This window comes from Balaenoptera musculus, chromosome 11 (assembly GCF_009873245.2).
Source record: "Balaenoptera musculus isolate JJ_BM4_2016_0621 chromosome 11, mBalMus1.pri.v3, whole genome shotgun sequence".
Classification (NCBI taxonomy): Eukaryota; Metazoa; Chordata; class Mammalia; order Artiodactyla; family Balaenopteridae; genus Balaenoptera; species Balaenoptera musculus.
The window spans coordinates 60,284,199-60,306,570 of NC_045795.1; the positions used below are offsets into that span (position 1 = coordinate 60,284,199).

At 41.6% G+C, this 22,372-nt stretch overlaps 1 protein-coding gene across 3 annotated transcripts in view; it reads right to left on the bottom strand.

Annotated features, from left to right (window-relative positions):
* Positions 1-22,372, bottom strand: part of LOC118904523 (myosin VIIA and Rab interacting protein) — a 222,422-nt gene that overhangs the window by 109,432 nt on the left and 90,618 nt on the right. For 2 of the 3 annotated variants that reach the window (XM_036870745.1, XM_036870744.1), the window contains exon 3: positions 5,255-5,476. In XM_036870745.1, coding sequence (XP_036726640.1) covers positions 5,255-5,476 — 222 coding nt within the window. Of the gene's footprint in view, positions 1-5,254; positions 5,477-22,372 lie in introns of those variants that run through there. The other variant, XM_036870746.1, reaches the window with a different exon arrangement.

The window sequence follows — 22,372 nt, forward strand, 5'->3', positions numbered from 1 at the left end:
ACACCTCAGGTAGGATTCCTAGGAATACTTATGACAGTACAGCTTACACAGCCCAGGCTGAAGTAGCCCATTTATATGGTAAATGCGTTGGCCCTCCCATCACGTGATGCTGAATCAGTTTGCCTTCTTTAGGCCACTTGTTCCTGCTCTCAAATGAGAACTCAAGAAATTTAGCAGCAGTAGATTTTGGTCTTGATTTTAAGAGCTGTTTGTAGTCTTAAGAAATGAAAAAAAAAAAAAAAAAAGAGAAAGAAATGGATACAGCATCATCTTCTATAATAATTCCTGCTAAACTTATTTGTCTTCATGCTGAATACTGCCTTTCCAAATTAAGGTTTATTTCTCTAGGACCTTTCTAAGGATTTACATCTTGTAAGGTTTTTATAAAGTGAAATGGATGTTCTTTGCTGGCTATCCCCCTCTTATACTGGGATATCAAATCCTTCTTTTCATTTCTTAAACTGATGTTCTGTGGACCTATTTGAGGGAACTTCAAATTTTTAACCACAAGGCTTATCCTAGGCTTGTGTATGTACTGTGTGTGTATATCTGTGCTTTATGCATAAAAAGAGCAAGATTCCCTCTTCCCTCCAAAGACCAAGTTTGGCCTGGTTGGGGGGGCATATAGTCCTGTTGAGAATGCACACCCTGGAGTCTGGAGTCAAACATTTGGGTTTGGATCCTGCTCCCACCCTTACTTGGAACAGTAACATGCCTCAGTGAGCTCAGCGTCTACAACTATAACGGGGGGGGGCTATCCACCTTGCAGGACCATAAAGTGGAGAGTGTTGGCATCTAATTAGCATTCTTTTCTGGAAATCTACTCTCTGCCGCCTGCAGCCTAGATTCAGCCCTACCTTGCCCGAGCTTTCCAGTCTGCCCATTGCTCCCCCTTCCTTTGTCCAGCCTGCCTTTGCCTCCTGTCCTCCCCTGCTGAACTCCTACTTCATGAAAGCCCAACTCAGGCATCCCTTCCTCTGGGACACCTGTCCTGCTGTTGCTCTAACCACAGTCCCCCCACGGGGACTTCACAGTCTCTAGCAGAGCACTCTTCACTCACAGCTGCTCACGCACAGACTAATCTCCAGTTACCGTGGAAGCTGCCGTGAGCAGTACTGAAATCTGTTTGACTCTTTAACCTTGGCCATTAACGTAGGCCTGGGCACTTGCTAAAGGAGAGAACCAGTGCCTCTGCTTATCAGAGAAATTTCAAAAAGATCAAAATTTCTGGTTAGGATTTAGCACTTTCACTGCCGTGGCTGGAGTTCAATTCCTGGTTGGGGCACTGAGATCCTGCAAACTGCTAGGTGCGGCCAAAAAAAAGAGAAGAATTTTAAAAAAAAAGAATAAAAAAATTTTAAAAGAATTTAAAAAATTTTAAAAAGAATGAAAAAAAAAAAAGATCAAAATTTCAGGCTGGCCCCTTCCCCATAGGAACTGTCCTGAAACTTATGCAAGGAGGCTTCAGGAAGAAAGGAGAAAAGGAACATTACAAACAAAAGGCACACCAAGAACTCGTACCAAAAAATTATATGATAAACATCGCAAGTGAACATGTGAACAAACAGTTCTTCAGAAAATCAGTAATGGGCAGTAAAGAGTTGATTGCTTTAGCACAGGCCTCCTGTGTAGGCTGAACTCAGTAAGCATTTATGGAGGAAATAAGTGAAAAATATTTAATTTACCATGATGTGTGTCAGTGTGTATTTCCAGGAACAAGGACACTCTCTTATATAGCTATGTAAAGTGATCAATTTCAGGAAATTTAAAATTAATACAATACTATTCTACCATTATCCATATTCAAATGGTGTCAATTGTCCCAATGTCCTTTATAGCTATTTCCCCTCACCTCAAGAGTTGATTAAGAATTAGGCATGTCACTTGGGTATCGTTTCTTGTTAGTCTTCTTTAACCTAAACATTTCCTCAGTCTCTTTCTTTCATGACATCAATATTTTGAAGACTTCAAGCCAGTTATTTTGAATAATATTGCTTGGTGTGTCTTTGATGTTTCCCAAGATGAGATTTATTCTAAAATTTGGAAGGGTAGACTGTCTCTCACAGTACATGAATGAAACTTCCCACCAACATTCCTCAATTTTTTTCCCTTAAATTCTTCAATCTAGTCAAGAGATTTGTCAGTTGTACAGCTTTTTCACTGAACAGCCGTGGATAAGATGGGATTTTTCCAAGCACACACTAACTTTCTTTGACTTGTTGCATCATGGTGTGTAAAGAAATCTCAAGAGCTCATTAACCAAAATAAACTACATGAAATTGGCACAGAGTGCTGCCAACACAAATAATTCCATTGCCTTTCAGGCTCCTTTGCCACATAAATATTCCACAAAATGTACACCTAGGAAGAATGCTCTCTGTTCAAAAAAGTGAAAACACTTCAAAGAAACCATCGCATACATAATTTTTAATATAAGAATTTACCCATACTAATACAATATACACATTATTTTAAATGTCTCATCATATTCTGTCAAGTTGAATGTATCTTAACTTACTTCCTCTGTTCTATTGTTGGACATTTAGATTATTTCTGGGTTTTATATTACAAATAATCCAGTATATCTCATTTTTGTATTGAGAATTATTTTTGTATTAAAAATATTCCATTGTCTCTTTAGGTATAGGTTTTCAAAAATGAAATTACTGGGTAAAAGGACTTGAACATGCTAATGGCTCTTGATACACGTTGGTAAAAGGTTATGCCCATTTCAACTTTGCCAGCAATGGATGAGAGTGCCTTTTTCAGTCTACCCTTGCCAACACTGAACAGAATGCTGAAAAAAACACATTAATTTCATGAGAAAAAAAGCTACTTGAAGCATAAATCTCTATTCCCTTGCTTTCTATTGAGGTTCAACATTTCCCCATATACTGGTTAACCTGTGGATGTCCTCATCCCATAGTGATAATTTTTTAATATATCTTCTTTAGGGATATTGCAAACCCATTAGGATATCTCTAAAACATACTGTGGAGTTTATACTAAAAGGGCAGCATCCTAATTTATGAATCATGTGGACTGTGTAGAACACCAAGCAATAAGTGATCAGGTAGAAGTAAAGGATATTCGACTCCAAGTGAAAAGAAATGAAGGCTTAAGTTGTCTCAGAAAAACCAAAGCCAATGCCCCAGGCATAATCAGGAGATATGTTTTGATTTCAGTCCCAAGGATAATTTTTCTCTCTCATTCCCTGAAAACAATCTCCCAAACTGGTCTGTGTTAAAGGTAATAGCACAAAACAACAAAAATCAGAGAGAACAATTTTTATAATGAAGCAAAGAACTAAGAAGCCAATTTGTTTCCAAGGAAAGTAGGAACGCCATTCCTGAATCAGTTCGACACCAAATGATGACTGACGTGTGCATCTAGGCTCACTGAGAAAGTTCGGTTTCCTGCAGAAGATCTTAAACAACCAGTATATGTCCTTATTTATAATGTTTGACTGAATCTATGCAATAAATGGTCAAGAAGATAAATTTTTATATAATAAAAAGATGACAAAGGGAATGATTCTGTAGTATCCCATTAGCTATATAACTTCTAAAATAAGTAATCCATCATCATTCTATAATAAATTCACTGATGTTTATTAATCTCCCAAAGCTAAAAATTTTAAACTAACACTGACAACAGAAATATGTTTTAATGCAAAACATATGGAGAAAACAAACTGACAAAGCACAAACCATCTGTTCATAATTAGAGCAGTGACCATTACAAGGGAATTTTCATTTAAAATTCTTAAAATGCTTTTACTATAATAAATAACCAAACAGAACCCTAGGACAGGTAGACTCTTTTTCACTGTGATGAGAAAGAGGAAAGCTGAAGTTTTGGACTACCACCATTTCTACAGTGATTTGACATTACCTGTGTCCTCCCCAAGGAAGCCTACATTCTAATCTGAGTCCCTCCTGTAGAACCACACCACAGACAGGCCCGGGTGCTTGATATAGTCATTTACTTCTGACACAATTGGTTAATGTTATCGCATGGATGTCTACCCTGTATTCCTAGTGCCTTAATTTTCTGTGAGCAAGAATTTTTATTATTATAATTATTCATGGCTCTATAGTATCTCAAAAAACATATGCATATGGTAGCTACTGGATAAACAGCTAGAAATTAAACCAATGCACCAAAAATGGGATTAACTTACATAGGAAAGGAAAACTATGTCATAGGCAGTGGGGAGTGAAACATGAGTCTAAAAAGCAGTCATCTCAGCAAATTCACAGAGCTGCTATCCACTATTTTACTGGGATTTCACACAATACACACACAGGTATTCTTCATGTAGTTTGACATATACAGTGTTTTAAAATCCAATTGCTCGAATATGAATATGCTGAAAGAATATCCCAGAGAGTAATATCCTAAAGTAAATCACTTCTAAACCAAGGTGAATTTCAGACTGCACAAGGAGCAGAGAAGCTGATGGTCAAAGTGGATGGCAGCACAAAGTGACCCCAAACACCATCCCTCAGCAAGACACCAGCTTTTGCCAGGTATTTAGTCTAAACAATCTATTGGAAACTAATTTTTTTGTTGGTTTCAAGAAACTGGGCAGGTTTTAAAAGCTGTTATTTATCTGAAATTTTCCATACTTGATTCGAGTCAAAATATTCCTTAAATGTTTCCCATGATGAATTTGGCAGTGTGTCTTGTACAATGCTGAGCGGTTACACAGCTTGTTACTACAGAAATAAACTCTTCTGAGGCATCCTTCAAAATGTAACAGACTGTCAGCCCACAGGCCATACATCTGAGGCACTTTGACCTAGACATACTTCTCTATCAAACTGAGACTTAGGGAAATTTCAAGAAGCAAAACCTGCCCCATGAATCATGGACTTCTTTCCTGGACAGGTTCTTATGATGGACTTGAATAATATGGAAAAACAGGAAATGAGCTCAGCTTTTGCATCTTCTTTGATTTCAGACAATAATAATCCCAAGACTCCTGGCGATGTCCCCACAGGACATCATACAAGATTGAACCAGTGAAATTCCCAGCTTCTCCTCAGCATCCTCTTTCTGCTAACTTTAATTAAACAAGTTTGGGTGTGTTCTATCTGCGTTAGACGCACTGAATGTAGAAGACTGCTTAGTAAACCTCCCCTTTCTTAAAAAATAATGCCAATCAATCAATCACTGTCAGCCCCACCTGGTTGAAGGAAGATGGTGCCTCCAGTTAGCTGAGCCCCTAAGGGTGCACTTGGCCACTCACCTCGCCTGCTGGCAGACGCAGCAGATCCACACCTTCTCGTGCTTCTGGTAGGAGCAGCAGCTCTTGCAGACGTTGAACTTACAGTCCCCACACCGGCGCTTGGTGTTGACAAGGAAGGTGAAGGGTGAGCAGCAGCGCATACAGCAGTGCTCCACGAACTTCTGGTGCTTGGAGAGGATGCTGCACTTGCTGCCTTCCTCATCCAGCTTCTGCTTCATCTCGCTGGGGAGCCAGGTTGGGGAAAGGGTGAGGAGAAGAGAAACAGCACGTCAGGTCAGGGGGCTCCCTCCCTAAAGCACGCCACCCTGGCCCTCCCATATGGCAAGCTACCATGTAGGATCTTCCTGTAAAACACAGAAAGATCAATGGCTTGACATAATATCCAGAGAGGAACCCTAATGGTGGATTAATTTTGTGTTCTTCTATATGTCATATTTTCTATAAGAAAGCACAAAACCTTATTGCTTATATTTCAGACACTAGTTTTAAATACAAATTATTATAAAACTAAGCACATTAAAAAGAAATCCTTTAGCTTAATTAATGTCTTTTTAAAGGAGCAGGAGATCATTTATGTTAAAATATTAATCCTTAAAACAGCCCTGCTGGGAATATGATAAATGCAATCCTGGCCCTTAATATCCCTGGAAACTGAAGCACCAGGGATTTTAAAAGCTTTCAAATCAATGTAAGTCAATAAAGATTCTCTGGGTGATGGGCTAATCCTAAACACTGGTGACTCAGAGTTGGATAAAAGTTAACCCCCTTCTTCCAAAGAACTCGTGGATGTTCTGGGCACACAACTGGTCATAGTAATGTAAAACACAACATTGCATGCACTTTTCTCTACACTCTGAGGAGGAAAGGAGAAACCCTAAGAGGCAAGGATCTACCCCAAACACACTGAGTTACCCAGGATAAAACTGACCGGAAGTAACCAAGTTATTCTACCTTGGCAAATTTGAGTTGTTTTTTCCTGTTCAAAGATGCACACCCACAAAGAATAACAGAAAATAATTATTTTTTTCTGTATCCATTTTGTGATTGTGCAGTTCACCCCAGATGAATCTATGATGTATGTGGCAAATATTTTCTTTCATTTTGAACTTGTCTGTTCAACTTTGCTTATGGTGTCTTTCATCATTTAGAAGTGTTTAATTTTTCTGTAGTTAAATTGGTCAGTCTTTTCTTCTGTGGCTTCTGAGTGTTACATCTTGCTTATTACTCCTCCCACCCTCTACCAACCACTAATCTACTTTCTATTTCTTTGAATTTGCCTATTCTGGACATTTAATGTAAATTGAATCATACCATATGTGTTTAAGGTTCATCCATGTGACAGCATGTATCAGAATTTCATTCCTTTTTATGGCCGAGTAATAGTCCATTTACAGATGTACCATATTTTATTTATCCATTCATCAACTGATAGACATCTGGGTTCTTTCTACTTTTTTGGCTATTTTGAATAATGCTGCTATCGACATTCATGTATAAGTTTTTGTGTGGACGTATCTTTTCAATCCCAGGAGTGGAATTACTGGGACATATGGTAATGCTAAATGTTTAAACTTTTAAGGAACTACCAGAGTGTTTTCCAAATCGCTGCTCCATCTTACATCCCACCAGCAACATATGAGGGTTCTGATTTTTCTGTATACTCACCAACACTTGTTATTGTCTGCCTTTTTTATTATAGCCATCCTAGGGGGTTTGAGGTGGTATCTAATTGTGCTTTTGATTTGCATTTCCCTACTAGCTATTTGTACGTAGTCTTTGGAGAAAAGTCTATTCAAATCTTTTACCCATTTTAAAATTAGAATATTTATCTTTTTCATCATTGTGTTATAAGAGTTCTTTATAATATTCTGGATACAAGTCCCTTATCAGATATATGATTGGCAAATATTTTCTCTTTCTTATATTAAACCTTTATTTTATTAGTATTTTTAGGTGTTTTTAGTACAAAGAAGGGCTGCACTAGCTCATCCCAGCCTGCTACTAGAATGGTTTTATAATCTAATTTTTCACTTAACAACAACACATCATAAACATCTTTCCATGAAAATTCAAAGAGTGTTTGCAGCTTTAGCTTTCAGGTCTCCTGAGCTGGCTTACACGGCTGCCAATATACGCACAGGGCTTATTGCTCTGCACTGCGGTGCCCGATACTCATTTGTTGCTTGAGCATTAGAAGGGGAGACTACATCAGGCCAGCTGATAATTCTACAGGGTAAAATATTGTGTATGTATACTTGGCTGAACAAAATATTTACAGGGAAATATTTACAGGACAGAGGTTTTTTTTCTTAAGACATGAAGATGTTGTTATCCAGTCCCTCAGATTTAGAATAGAAGGTGAGCTAAGTTACCAACGGCTCTGACCTCTGTAAACAATATAAGAACAGCCTCAGCAATTGACCTTCTTCTATTGATATTTCAAAGACACTGAATTAAATAGGATAAAACACTCAGGAAGGAAAGTCTTTAGGGATCAAAAAAAGCTCTGTGAACTCAATGCACAAGATCATTTGAGCTTTATGAGTTTTGTTTCCTGATACACAGGACTGCAAATGCCAATGGCATTTAAAAACCCACTGAGAGTCTAATGATAAAACTGTACCAATTCCTCCAAAGTTTGTTCCAAGCAAATGGAGTGTTTTGAATCACAGGCTCAGTGGAGGAATAGAATACCCTTCTTGTGAACCATCTCTTGCTTCTCAGATTCTACTGCCCTATAGTACCTCATGGGAGAGGTCACTGAAGAACTGTATAGGATAACCTATAGTGGCTAACTGCAGAATCAACCAAGAATTATGCAAGACCAGGTACCTGCACTGAAATGTCCTGGGAAGGACCAGGCCCCCAAATGGTCAGCCATGTGGGAAAGAGTGATGGGTTTAGAGTCAGTGGCTGGGGTGTAGAGCTGAGCTCAGTCACTTCCCAAAGATCCCTCCAACCTTTCTGAGCCTCTACCTTCTGAGAGGCAACAGTAATTCCTACTTCACAGAGTTGCCAGAGATTTTAGGTGAGCAAAACAACATTAAGCAAATAGTACTTTTCATTCTGATTAGCAAGAAATCCAGTGGTCTCAGTACCCATAACATTTGTTCACACTTGTTTCTATGTCAAGAAAGTTTTGTGATAGTATCTGGGCAAAAAGGCTCAATATGTATTTGTTGCTTGAGCACTGAGTGATAGTGTGTGTGAAGTGGCATCTCATTGTGGTTTTGACTTGCATTTCCCAAATGACTAATGATGTTGAACACGGTTAGTCTGGTCTTTAGCAATGTCATCTAACATCTGGTGTAGCCTCTGCCTGATACATCACTCTGCAACGGACATATGAAAAACTTATCAACATTTCATGGTTTCTGGGTCCACTGCAATGCCAGTTCTGATTCTCACCACGTGTTGAGAATGCATGCAGGCTCAGTGGGGCTAGAGTGTCATAAGTTAGCTGTGTCTGCCATAGGTGTAGCAGGGAGAATGATGGCATATATGTCACTTGTTTGCTATCAAAGAGACAGTAATTCTAGCCCATAGCTATGAGCCACCACTCCATGGTCACAGGCACTGTTGTCTAGATTGCCAATTATTCACTCAGTTCACACTCACTGAGTACCTACTATTCCAGGTGCTAGGGATAAAAAGAAAACAGGACATGGTCCCTCCTCTTCATGAAACATGTATTAAAGTGGGGATTCAAATGATTACAAACTAAATAAAATATAAAACAATTATAAGTTGTAAGACACTCTATTACAGAATAATCAGGGCACTTAGACTGAGAATGACATGGCAACCTACTTTAGACTGGGTGGTGACAGAAGTCTTCTTTGGGGAGGTGACATTTAAGTTGAGACTACAGGTTGAGAAGGGGCTAGCCCGACAGGAAAAAAAAATAGCATAACAGGCAGAGGGAACAGCAGAGGAAAAGAGCTTAATGTTGGGGAAAGGGGAGGGAAGACAAGACACAGGCCCTGGAAAGGAGTTTGGATCTTATCCTACGTGCAGTGGGAAGTTATTGAGGCCGGTGAGCAGGAACAGAGCAGGATCCAATTTCCATTGTAATAGCACCTGCTGTTAAGTTAAGGCCGACTCCTAGGGGGCCATGTGTGGAAGCCTGGAGAGCAATGCATTCATTCATAGGTAGCTGGCTGAGGTTTGGACCAAGGTAGGAGAAGAGGAGATGGAGAGGAGTGGACAGATGCATGGCACACCTGCTGAAGGATCTGACACGGGGGCGGAGGGAAAGAATGAACCAAGAACCATTCTCAGGTTTACAGCTTTTGTGGGGAGTGAAGCTGTTTATGGAGCAAGGGAAGACTACGATAGTAGAAGCATGTTTTACTGAAAACTGTGAGGCATCTAAAGGGATTTGCCAGGTGGACAATTGATAGGTGTTTGTGCATCTCAGAGGAGGGATCTGGGTCAACTGTGTAAGTTTGGGAATTATCTTCAGACACATCTCCATAAATATAGGAATGGATGAGTCACCCTAGGGAAGAGAGGGCAGCAAGGGGAAAATAAGAGAGCATAGAAACAAGCCAGGGAAATCCCAAATGTTTAAACTCAGGCTGAAACTTGAAGAGGCGAAGCCAGACAAAGAGACTGAGAAAGACACCAAAGGAAGAAGATGTTTCAGAGAGAGAATGGCTGACTGTGTCTGCCATGAAGGCAGAGCAGTGTCCACTGGATTTGGCAACAGGGAGGTCACAGGTGGCCCTGACAAAAGCAATTTCACTGTGAGGGGGGTAGGGGGAGTGAGGCAGGAGCTACTGCTGTGGACTGCAGGGTGAACAGGAGGTGAGGTAGCGGATCAATCACGGAATGACTCTGCCAGTAATGTTATAAATGCTAAGAGCAAGGCTCCAGAGGGTGAACCCAATTGATAGGAATAATAATTTAAAAGTATGTTTTGCTTTTAATCTGTCATGGGTAATATCACTCTCTCACTGTGTAATTTCAGGCAGAATCATTTTGCTGCCCCCTGATGGTGTTATCAAAATCATTTAAGGTTAATAGAGTTCACTGTATCACAGTACAGAAAATAAACACTTAAAGATTCCCTCTGGATGGTGGAGTTAATAGACACACACCAAATACACTGTGATTACCAGCTCTGAAAGGAAGCAGACCATTTTAAACCAGAACTTTGGACGGTCCCTTTAGCCCCATAAACCAGAGCATCATGTTTCGTATGAGCATTGTCTGTAAGGAGTTATGGGAGCTCCATCAACCTGAATTTCTTCAGACAGCTCAATAAACAATGGATGCTGGGGAGAGGGTGAGGGGTGCTGGCTCTGCTCCTGATGGCTCAAGGGGGTGAGGGCTGGGATGGTTAAAACCTTTCTGTATCTTGAAACATATTTGCTGGTTACCATCACTATGTAAGAAGAATAATGATATTGAAAAATTTGGGGTCACTAAAGAGAGCCATAGTTTATATTTAACATGTTCAACCTCTAATCTACGAAGGAATTTACCATCACAATTCAGAAAAAAAGGTGGCAAAATGAATGCACATTTACATAAATAACCTCTATGGAATCCACTGAAGTTTAAGTAAAAAGAATGGAAACAGACAGTAAGCTCCATGTTTCATAAAATGAAGGAATTCCCACAACCCGCCACTTCTAAAATAGACTATGGAAGAAGTTTAGTGATATTTGGGATCTGGAGGGAAGATGGTGAAATCAGACACACATCCATCCTACCTTGAGCAGACAGAGGTATCGAAATACAAATGAGGGCACCCCAGGGGCATTATAATTCTTTCCTTGAAAAGAAGAATGGCCAGGTCACCAGAGAAGCTGGGACCTTCACCCTGTGGACTCACATCAATATCACAGTGTATCAGAGTTTCATTACAAGCCCAGGCTGGCCAGGAGCACGTGAAAAAGAAAACCCAAAGGGCATCTAGCCTGCAAGAGGGGTCACACCTCCACGGTGGTAGGCTCATCAAATCAGATGGGAAATGTCTGGGAGGGACATCCCCAGCTGAAGCTGATTACCTTCCCAGCTCACTTACCTTCCAGCATCGTCCCTCTCACCTGCAAACAGCTAGGTCTGCTTTCCCTCCTGGGTTTTCACAAAGCAGTTATTCAATCACTACCTTCACAACTCAGGAAAGTAGGGAGGGCAATCATATTTCCCACCTCCTCAAATTGGCCATAGTGCATGAAACAGAACAGACCCTCCATTTAACAGCTATGAATGACTTCACTTAAGCAGTAGCCCAAGAGGAATGGAGGTGTGGGGGCTGAGAATAAAAGAGGCTGACAGAGAATGTTCTAGATACAAAATAAATAATACAAAATAAAGCAAGCTTTCCTTTCCACCAACCTTGCCTCTTTATTGGCTTTTTAAAAAATTTATTTATTTTATTTTATCTTTGGCTGCATTGGGTCTGTGTTGCTGCGCGCGGGCTACTCTTCATTGTGGTGCGCAGGCTTCTTATCGCGGTGTCTTCTCTTATTGCGGAGCACGGGCTCTAGGCACACGGGCTTCAGTAGTTGTGGCTCGTGGGCTCTAGAGTGCAGGCTCAGTAGTTGTGGCGCACAGGCTTAGTTGCTCCGCGGCATGTGGGATCTTCCCGGACCAGGGCTTGAACCCGTGTCCCCTGCATTGGCAGGTGGATTCTTAACCACTGCGCCACCAGGGAAGCCCTTTATTGACTTTTGAGTGGCAAGAACCTAGTCCCACTTTCCGTAACAGATCTTGGCTCCCAATGTGAGGCTGCGCTCTCGTGGTATCTGGCTCCCCGGGGTTTTCCTGAGTAGAGCTGCCATGACGACATGCCGGGATGGTTGTGATGAGCCCACTGCTTGTGGCTAGCTGGTCCTGAGAGGGGACTTGCGGGGATGTTCCTAGTAGGTGCTGAAACCATTTGTTTCAGGGATTCTCCCTGTTTCTTCCATGCTGGGCACTGACTGCCAGCATAGGCTTTTTCCTTGGTGGAACAGAAACATGCATCGGAAAGAGCTGACGAGCTCCAAGACTAAGTCTCCTGGTGTGCACCTGGGCAAACTTCTCTTTTGAGCATGAAGTGCTATTTGGGCATTTGAGAGTTGAGGATCATTTGTGAGCATGAGGTGCTATTTGGGCATTTTGCCAATTGGTTCCGACGTGTGTCTGACGTTGAGGACCCTTTGTGTTGGGGAAATGTTTGTTTGGGACTCCATATCGGTTATCGTCTTGGAGGACTTGTGACAGTTCTGTCTTTTGGTGTGTGAGTGTGTATTCCATTTGTGTGACTGGTATTCTCATTGCCTTTTGTAAAATGGGAAATTCAGGTTCAATTCAGTAAGAAAAATTTTAGCTATGAACCTATGACTAAGAAAAACAAAGGTGATTTTTTTTTTAACACGGTGTAGCTAACAGTATTCTTCAGAGAAAATTGGTTAAGATGAAACTCTTTTGAAACTCCCAAACTGGTTCTTTTTGCATATGCAGTTAGAGAAAGCTAGCTTGATAAAAATACTGTTTTCAGAATTCTGACCCTGAGAGAACAAAAATATGCCTAGGAGAAAGCTTGAAGTTAACTCTTATCATGTCCTTGAAATGCAAACACAGCCCATTCTGCCTGACACTTCAGCCTTGGGTTAATTAGTAGAACTTCAAAAGATGTTTGGGTTCATCACTTATTTGCAAAGCAGAAATAGAGACACAGACATAGAGAACAAACGTATGGATACCAAGGGGGTAAGGGAGGGTGGGATGAATTGGGAGACTGGGATTGACATATGTACACTACTATGTATAAAATAGATAACTAATGAGAACCTACTGTGTAGCACAGGGAACTCTATTCAATGCTCTGTGGTGACCTCAATGGGAAGGAAATCCAAAAAAGAGGGGATATATGTATACGTATAGCTGATTCACTTTGCTGTACAATAGAAACTAACACAACATTGTAAAGCAACTACAATAAAAATTAATTTAAAAAAAGATGTTTGGGTTCATTAAACACACATCTTGTCCCACATTAAAGAGAAACTGTGCTATGAGAAAAATGTATGTTTTTAGAGGTTATGGAATATGTTCTTAAGTTTGCTGATCAGAAAATGCTGATATAACAAACAGTTCAATGACTTGTTTCTTTGTGTTGTTAAGGTCTTTTAAAGGTTAAAAATTGTAATACGTAAAAATGATAAGGGAAGCATTTCAGTGTGTAAAGCAAGTAGGATATGTGTTGTCAGTGAGAGAAGGTACAAAAAAATGAAAATATTTTTGCTGAGGGATAAAAGAAGGATTAATTTTGTCCTAAAGCTGGTTGTTTCTGGATGGGAAAAAAAAGGAGAAAGAAAGTGATAAAAGTTTGTAAAAAAAAAGGAACTTCGAGAAAAGAATTTTGTACGTTGTTAAGATAAAGATTAGATCGAATTTAATTAGATAAATGAATTTTGTTATTAATAGTAAACTGATGCAAGACTGAGTTTGGTTTTCTCTCCGTTAAGAGAACAAAGTTTTTCTAAACAAATTAGGATTATTTGGTATGTTTAATTATACAGAAAACATTGTCAAATAATAATGATAAACATTCTTAGGTTATATACATATCATTAATATAAGTGTTCTAGAAGTTATATGAAGTTTCTAAAATTTGAGTATGTTCTGGCATTATGTCTCAGTCATACTTCTAGTTATAAATTGTCTAGTGAGGTTGTCACAGAGTATAACTTAACTCCTTATTATGTGTACTTGCTGGCTTTAAGACTTTCTGGCTTTAAGTCTACTGCTTGAAGCACATGTACAATGTTTGTGTGACAATTGGGTATAACTGATAAAATGTATAGGCTATAAAATGTTTCCCCATCAGCATACCTCTGTACTAGTTTGTTATGTCTGATTAGTTTTCTCCCAACGTGAATAACTAGGCCAATATATAAACAAAAAGTAGGCCTAGCACCAAGGGACATGAATAGACCCAGAGCTGGCAACTGAGCCACTCTGGCAATGTTGGAAAAATACATTGATTATCAGTGCTCTCATGGAAAGATTTGCTATTAAAAAGGGAAAATGGTGGAAGAAATTTTCCCATATTGAGGTATGGGGAAGTCATCCTGGCTTATACATGATTAAATTAAACTTTAGGCTAACCAAAACAGCCTGTTTGTGGCCTATTAAACATATATTGTACATCTGCTTTAACCATTAAGGAAAAAAAGCACATTCAGAGAATAATAGAAGGATGCATTTTGATTATTATCCTCATTGTAATATGTCTGCTAATTTTCAAATGTTTGTCCAAGTACTATGACAAAGTAATCAAAGAGAGAGGTAATGTTTTCACATTACAAAATATTGATGCTAAGCTTGGAACTCGAGATTATTTACAACTCTATGTCCATTCCCCAAATTAGGCAGGACTATGCCCCACTTCAGCAGGAAGTAGCCACGCGGTTGTTGCCCCATTCCCTCAAAGATTTGGGGAAAATTGGAACAGAAATGAAACTAAAACCAAGGTCCCCTGCCAAGTTTATGATTAACCTCTCTATCCAAAACTCCCTTTCTGGTTCTGTACCTGTCCCTCCTCAAGATTGAGGAATATCAAAGAAAAGGTGGGTTTGAAATGGAGCAGGACCCTATGGTCCTTCCCCCACATGGTTTCCACCTGCCTTTTGTCTATGGGAAAACTTTAGCCAAAGAATAAGTTTAATCAGAGAAGTGATAAAATGCAGAAGCAAAGGAAAGCAGTCAAGCAAGACACAATAATAACAGTTCAGTCATTAAGCAAAGTCAAGGACATTCAGTTCCTCCTCAAGGGCTATAGATAATATTCAAAGCCATATCCTTTGAGCTGTTTTATAGATACTGAAAACTCCACCAGGTGGAAGATGTTAACTACACGATGACCAGACCGTAGCCATGACATAAGCTGCCACACGAGTCTGCACCCCCCACCCCTTTGCCAGCCTCTGAAATAGAGCAAACTTTTCTTTCCACCAGCTGAGCCTCTTTATTGACTTTTGAGAGGTAAGCAGCCAAACCCCACTTTCAGTAACAGTATGTATATATTTTAATATTTTGAAGCCAGCAGTAGGTTAACCTGAGCTGACCAGGGTCACTGACCACTGTGTGCTGGGCAGATTCACAAGAAAGCTGCTCCTGCTGTTTACAGTGGACAGAGGAGCATAACTAAAGTTGTGAGACAAACTGGAAATAGGGTGACCATGTATAACTACCAATCCATGTGTCTCTAGATCCCCATCATATTATGAAATACGTATGAAAAAATATATACAAAGTAAACTGGATATTAACATTGTTACAAGACCACATCTGTAAGTCCTGATTTCAAATAATTTTGCTCATTAATATGGCTTCATTTCATTATTTAACTCATGGGATTTATAAGTAAATATTTATACATTTGAATGTGAAGTAAATTTATAGAAATAAAAAAGTGCTTTTATATCTTTACATACTAGGAACTGGCCTGAGGTTTTATTTTTCAGATGGTTCCTTCACTTAGATTGAAAGTCACTGAATGAGGATGGCTTGAGGCTGTAGCTTTTGAGCTTTCTCATTTTATGTATTTAATTGTTTGTTTGTTTGTTTTTTTGCCTAAAAGAGCTTCTAAAGTTGGAGTGGGGATTGTTTATCTTCCATATGCCCCAGGATTTCTACTTTCCTGCTTCTAATTCTGTCAGTAAAGGTTGGTTCATTAAACAAAAAAAGGGAAAGAACTCAGGACAGAAACTGCATCCGCCTTCAGCTGCTGCAGTGCTTTGCCTCGCCTGGGTGTAATCACAGGGCAGGTGTCTGGGTCCACACAGGAGGCTTGGGCAAACACGGTGGGAAGTGACACTGTCCCTGTGAGAAGAGGGATAAGCTCAAAGCCTGGCTATGATCTTGGTGCTATGTTAAGGTCAGACGTGTGTTAATTTTCTTCCATACTCAGGCAGCCTAAGACACTGAACCCAGAAGGAAAACCCAATCCACGATTGATGCCTGGTCATTGCAGAGGAGGAAAGACAGAGGGAGGGGAGGGAAGATACCCATTCTTCTCTCCTTCCTCATTGACAGACACTGAGTTTGAGCTGAGCCATTGCCTCCCAGAATCAAGACCAGGCTTCCCAGCACCCCTTGCAGCTACATGCAGCCATGTGACTAAGTTCTGGCCCATGAGATAAAAGTGGAAGGGAGGTGTGTTACATAGGGTGCTTAGAGGGAGCTCACTCCGCCAGAAGGGGCTCCCTTTTGTCTTTCTGCTCTTCCTCCCCCATCTCATTCTGTGTTCATGATGGCATGAGCTCTAGCTGCTAACCCGATCTATGATTTGACCTTGGGAAACGGTGTGGATCAAAAACAAAGGCTCTTGGGTCCTCAATGATATGGGGGAGCTGCCACACTAGTCCTGAACCCACCCCTGAATTTCTTCTATGTGAAAGAGAAATAAATTCTATCCTGTTTCAGCACTGTTTATCTATTGTTATTCTGGGTTTTTCTCTTGTACACCGATAGACCTGATTCTGAGAAAGGAGAGCAGGGCAAGTGTCAAGTAGAGTGAGAGCAAAGTAAGGATGGGAAGGAGAGGCTGAGTGATGAGGCAGAGAGTGGCAGGGTTCTGAGCAAGATGGAATGGAAAGGAAAGCAGGATGACACAAGCAGTCCATAACGAAGATCATTTTTCCCAAAAGTGGTGGCAGGGCCAGGGGAGGGATGTCAACTTGAAGCTGCCACACTGAGCTGGCGAACCAATGCAAAGCACAGCATTGTATATAGAAACACGCTAAACCCACCACAGAGTGGGGCTGGGTGTGAGGGTGGTCTAAAACTGACCCAGTTGTAGGGCAGCTTTCTTTGCAAGGGCTTCTGATGCATCCTAGCTCACTGGCTCACTGGGGGCTGCTCTGTCCTTCTCTTGTAACCATGGGAAGCACAGAGGCCTGTCTATCAGGAGCCCTCATTTCACAGGACTGTGAGGTCTGTAACTGGTCACTGCTACTTGTCCCCTCTATGACTCCCTCCTTCTAGAATTTCTGGGGAGGCCCAGAGCTCCTCTGCCCTTTCTCCTCCCCTCCAGGCACTGGATGCCAGAGGAAGCTCTGCTGTCACCTTGGTGGCCACTTCCCAAGGCCAGCTCTCCATGAGCTCCTGGTGGCCAAACGCCTCACGTCTTGGCACTGCTCTTTCTCCTTGGCCTTGCTGTCCAGCAGAATTCCCAGAAATCTCCCGGCTCTGTGCTTCAAAACAGCCAGTACTGCCCCATTCCCACTGGCCTTTCCTTGCCTGGATATATAGCTCCCCTGATTGGCCTAGCCATCTTCCTAGGACTCTTTTGCTGTCCTTACTTCCTAGTTCCCAGGACAGCATTCCTTTTCCTACATTCATCCTCCCTTGGATGGAAAAAGGAAAAATCATCTTTATTGAGAAAGTGCTGCATGAAGAGCACAGGTCTGGCATTGGGAAGCCTGGGAGAGAATCCTGACCTTGTATTTCAGTTCTCTGACTTCAGTTTCACTCATCTGTAATATGGGGCCAATAACGTTCACCTCACAGAATTGTTGGAAGGACTAGAAATACACACTCCTAGCACCTGTACATCATGGGCATGTGATAAATCACTGTTGGGTTTTTTTGGTTTTTTTTTTTAAACATTGTAATGATATTCGTAGCATCACTATGACCATTTAATGGGACCATTGAGAAATGCAGTTTTTCTAGGACATGGCATCTCCAGTGATTTAAGGGATTTCTGACCCCAGGAGACAGTCCTGTCCATCCAGAAGACCTATGTCCCCTTGAAGCCCATCTCAGATTGCTTCTCAGTGGGGCTGCTCAGGAAGTCCCAAGCCATCGCTCCTCCGTGGTCACCCTGCCTAGGACAGACCCTCAGCAGCAGCAGGGTCTGGCCAGCTCCACATTGGGGCTATGCAGCTCTGAGCTCCGTCCTTCTGACATAGCTCTTGACACTGCTGGAAACTTCACTCCAGCAAGGAACCCCTGTGCTGCTACTTATTCCCCCTCCCTGCCCTTCCATTTGCCTTGGCTTTCCCAACAAGGAGTCCTGCCATCCCACCCCCAGCCCTGGGGCAAGGGCAGGCAGGAGGAGCTTCAAGCAAGGAGAGAGAAAACGCTCAGGAAGCAAACTGACTCTGCGGAGTCTCTGCCGGAAACATCCTCCCACGTGTGCATCCCTAAGGTTGCCTGGTCCTGTCTGGACACAAGGAAATGAGAAGACGAGAGGCAAAACTGACCACAGAGAACCCGAAATTCTGTACACTTCTCATTCCTTTAATAATAACACACTTGGAATAAGTGTGTTTTCTGGCTTTGGAACTGTCAGGCCTCCTGAGGTTGAATATCCACATGGAGAGCTGTGATGTCAGGTGTCCCGCAGGGTCCTGCTGTAAGTACCAACATCGCTGAAGAGCCCTCTCCCCAGCTCTGCCTTCCAGCACACACTCCTCTGTGTCTGAGATGCTACTTGATTCTGGAGTCACAGGGACAGTCCGCTGCCCCCAACCCCCCACCCCCTTCCTACCACACTATCCTGTTTACCTGGAGAGAAAACTGGGGCCAAAGTGGGGACTTAAAGCCTGGCTAGGCCAGAGAACAGGGTCTGAAGTTGAATACACAAAAGACCATTTGGGAAAGAGAGACAGTATTAGTTTAATGGCCTTCAGAGGCTTCAGTTATACATTTTTATTTTAATAATATGTTAAAATGTGTGTCCTGAAGCCTACATCTAAATTTATCCATTGCTTTAAAATTTTTACCGAATAAATTCTTCCCTTGTTGAAATTTCTATCTTTTACTTTTATAAATGAATCCTACATGATTTATGTGGTCCTTTATTAAATAAACATATATGGAGATGCTACCTGGTGCCGTATAATGGTCTAAATGCAAGGTGGTTCAGACATAAAAAGGGACAGAATCATGGAGGGCAAATAACAGGGAGCATGAGAACACTACTTGAAGGCCCTTCAGAGGGCTAAACTGAGCAGGGAGAGCTGGAGAAGTCTAAAATGGCATTTTTGAAAACCTGTGTGATGGTGAATGTTAGAGGTCAACTTGGTTGGGTCACAGGGTGCCCAGATATTTGGTCAAACATGTCTTGATGTTGCTGTCTAAGTATTTTTTAGAACATCTGAATCACCAGCCTTTGGGTAACGCAGATTACCTTTGGTAATGTGGGTGGGCTTCATCCAGTTAGATCTTTAAAAATTTTTATTTTATATTGGAGTATAGTTGATTTACAACGTTGCATTAGTTTCAGGTGTACAGCAAAGTGATTCGGTTATACGTATACATTTATCTATGATTTTTCAGATTCTTTTCCCATGTAGGTTATTACATAGTATTGAGTAAAGTTCCCTGTGCTATACAGTAGGTCCTTGTTGATTATCTATTTTATATATAGTAGTATGTATATGTTAATCAGTTGGATTTTTAACAAAAAGACTGGCCTCCCCCAGAGGAGAGGGAATTCTGCCAGCAGACTGCCTTTGGACTTGAGCTGCAACTCTGGGTCTCCAGCCTGCCAGCCCACCCTACAGATTTTCGATTTACCAAGCCCCTACAATTATGTGAGTCTCTTCCTTAAAATCTCTCTCTTTCTCCACACACACACACACACACACACACACACACACACACACACACACCCCTACTGGTCCTGTTCCTCTGGAGAACCCTGACTACTCCATCCTGTCATGGGCAAGGAGTCACATTAGGTTACCTACATACCTTACCAGCATGTGCAGAAGGAGGAACTGAGGTTCACATAGGTTGAATGACCTTCTCTCATCTCAGAGCCAGTGAGGGATTGAAAGAGGGTTTTAACCCAGGTCGTGAGCACTGAGGGGGAGAGGACATCTGGGCTAGGCTGGGAGCATCCCTGTGCCTTTGCTTCTCTATCCCTTTCCTCCCACGACTTCCTCTTTGGATCCCCTATTTTAAAAATGACCCTCTGTGCATGTTTTTTTTAAACATATTTAAACAAATGCAAAATCAGAGGACAGCCTGCTCAGCAGCTCATAGAAGAACACTGGCTGGCCGAGGCCTCAGGGCTATTATCTCAAGATGAATTGTCCCTTGACAACTGATCAGGTCTATTTTGAAACTGCTTTCTCCATGGCTGGATGCATTAGCTTGAAACAGAGTTCTGCCAAAAATAGAGGTTGCCTCTGTCTCCAAGTGACCCTGAAGACTAAACCAATATGAGTTACTTCTCTGAAGCAAAGAGATTTTCCTGAAGCATGTGCTGAGGCCATCACATACATGCAGAGGAGAAACTGGCCCTCACATCAACATGCCCCCACTCCATTTGGCTACGTAAGGGAAACCACCATGGTGATTTTTCACTTAACCCTGCAGCTATCTTCATGACTTGAATAGTACCCACAGTGAGTGCAGATGCTAGACAGTGCATGCTGCAAATATACAATGTTCTGGAGCTACACTGTTAGTCTTCACAATGATGGGATAGCATGATTAATGTTTAACGTGAAAACTTCTAGGAAGGGTGGGTGCTCAATCACAGATTCCGCAGGTGAGTCCATGGATGTCATCTCATGGACACCTCAGATTTAACACATTTTAGATTGTTGATCTGTCCCTGCAAAGCTGCTCCTGCCCCAGGCTTGCCAGGCTCAGTGAATGTCCCCTCCATCCGCTCAACTGCTAAAGCCACAGGACATCTTCTTGGTCTCGCCTTTCCTTATGTAGCATAGTCAACCCAGGTTCTACACTTTCTAGATCCTAAATAGAAAATATCTGGCATCCATCTACTTGTTTCCATCTTTGCCGTCACCTCCCCCCCACCCCCAGTCCAACCCAGTCTCATCTCCCCTGGGACCAGGGCAATGGCATCTTTCTAAACTGAAGACACTTCTTCGTCTTCCCGAATCTCCATCTCTAAACTACAGCAAAGAAGGACCTTTAAAAAATGAAAATCTGATTGGGTCACCCACCTGCTTAACATGCATTCACAGATTTCAGTTTTTCTCAAGATATAATAGGAGCCCACATGGCCTGTGAGCCTCCAAACACACCCCCTCCCCTGATGCTCTAACCACACCGCCTCTTCAGTTTCTTGCTATTCTTTGAAAATGCCATGTTCTTGCCTTTTCTGAGGCTTTTCCATATTATCTCTCTTCTTGAAAGCTCCTCTTGCCAGTATTCACTCAGCCCAAGTCCATTCACTCTCCGCCACTTCCCCATGAAAGGCCTTCCCTCATCCTTCAGAGTAAACTAAGTCTTGCTGTGATTCTCTCTCATAGCACTTAAGTTTTCTCCTTGACAAACATTTCACAATTTCTAATTATAAATGTGTGTATGTGCATTATATTTATATTTTAGTATATTTTGTTTAATGTCTGTTTCGCCACTATAGACTCAATTACAAAGGAGATTTGCAAATCTCAATTACACGATATTACACATACTGTGTTGCAAAATATAGTCAAGATACTCAGCAGATGAGCGCGACGTGTGTCCAGCACCACTGGCATACTCCAACCTGGGCCATTAGCTGTGAGGAGCCACACTGCTATGATCCCATCACGAAATATTTCATTTTGATGCCCATGAAGTCAAATTACATTGTTTCAAATCACCTCCCTATGAAGCCTACTTTCTATGTTTTAATACTCTCATCTGTATCACTTTGAAAACCATGATTGTTCTAGCTTATTAATTTCGTGCATCTGCTTTGACATTGGAGCCATGAACAAAGAGAGGGTGTATTGGCCAACGAAGCCAGAGAATGAACATATTTAATTATAGAAATAACACCTGATGGTCAAATGAGTTCTGAGACATAAACAAGTGTTATTTCATGCATTGAACAAATAGTGACTTGATACTGGCTTTCTCATAGCACTGTGTCAGGTACTATGGGTCACAGAAGTGGATTAATAAGACAGGAGCCTGCAACGTACGGGAGCAGATGAACACGGAACTCCCAAAACAAGGGGGATTAGGAAGAAGCGGGATGTGGATGACCCGGCATGAGCCCAACACAGGGTGGGCCAGATTCCATGGCCTGCAGTGGAACTCTGACCCTATAGCACAGACCACTTTCATCCTGTCCCAGCATCATGGTGGAGGGTGGAAACCCATCCTGGACATTGCAGATTTCTTTCTGACAAGGCTTCT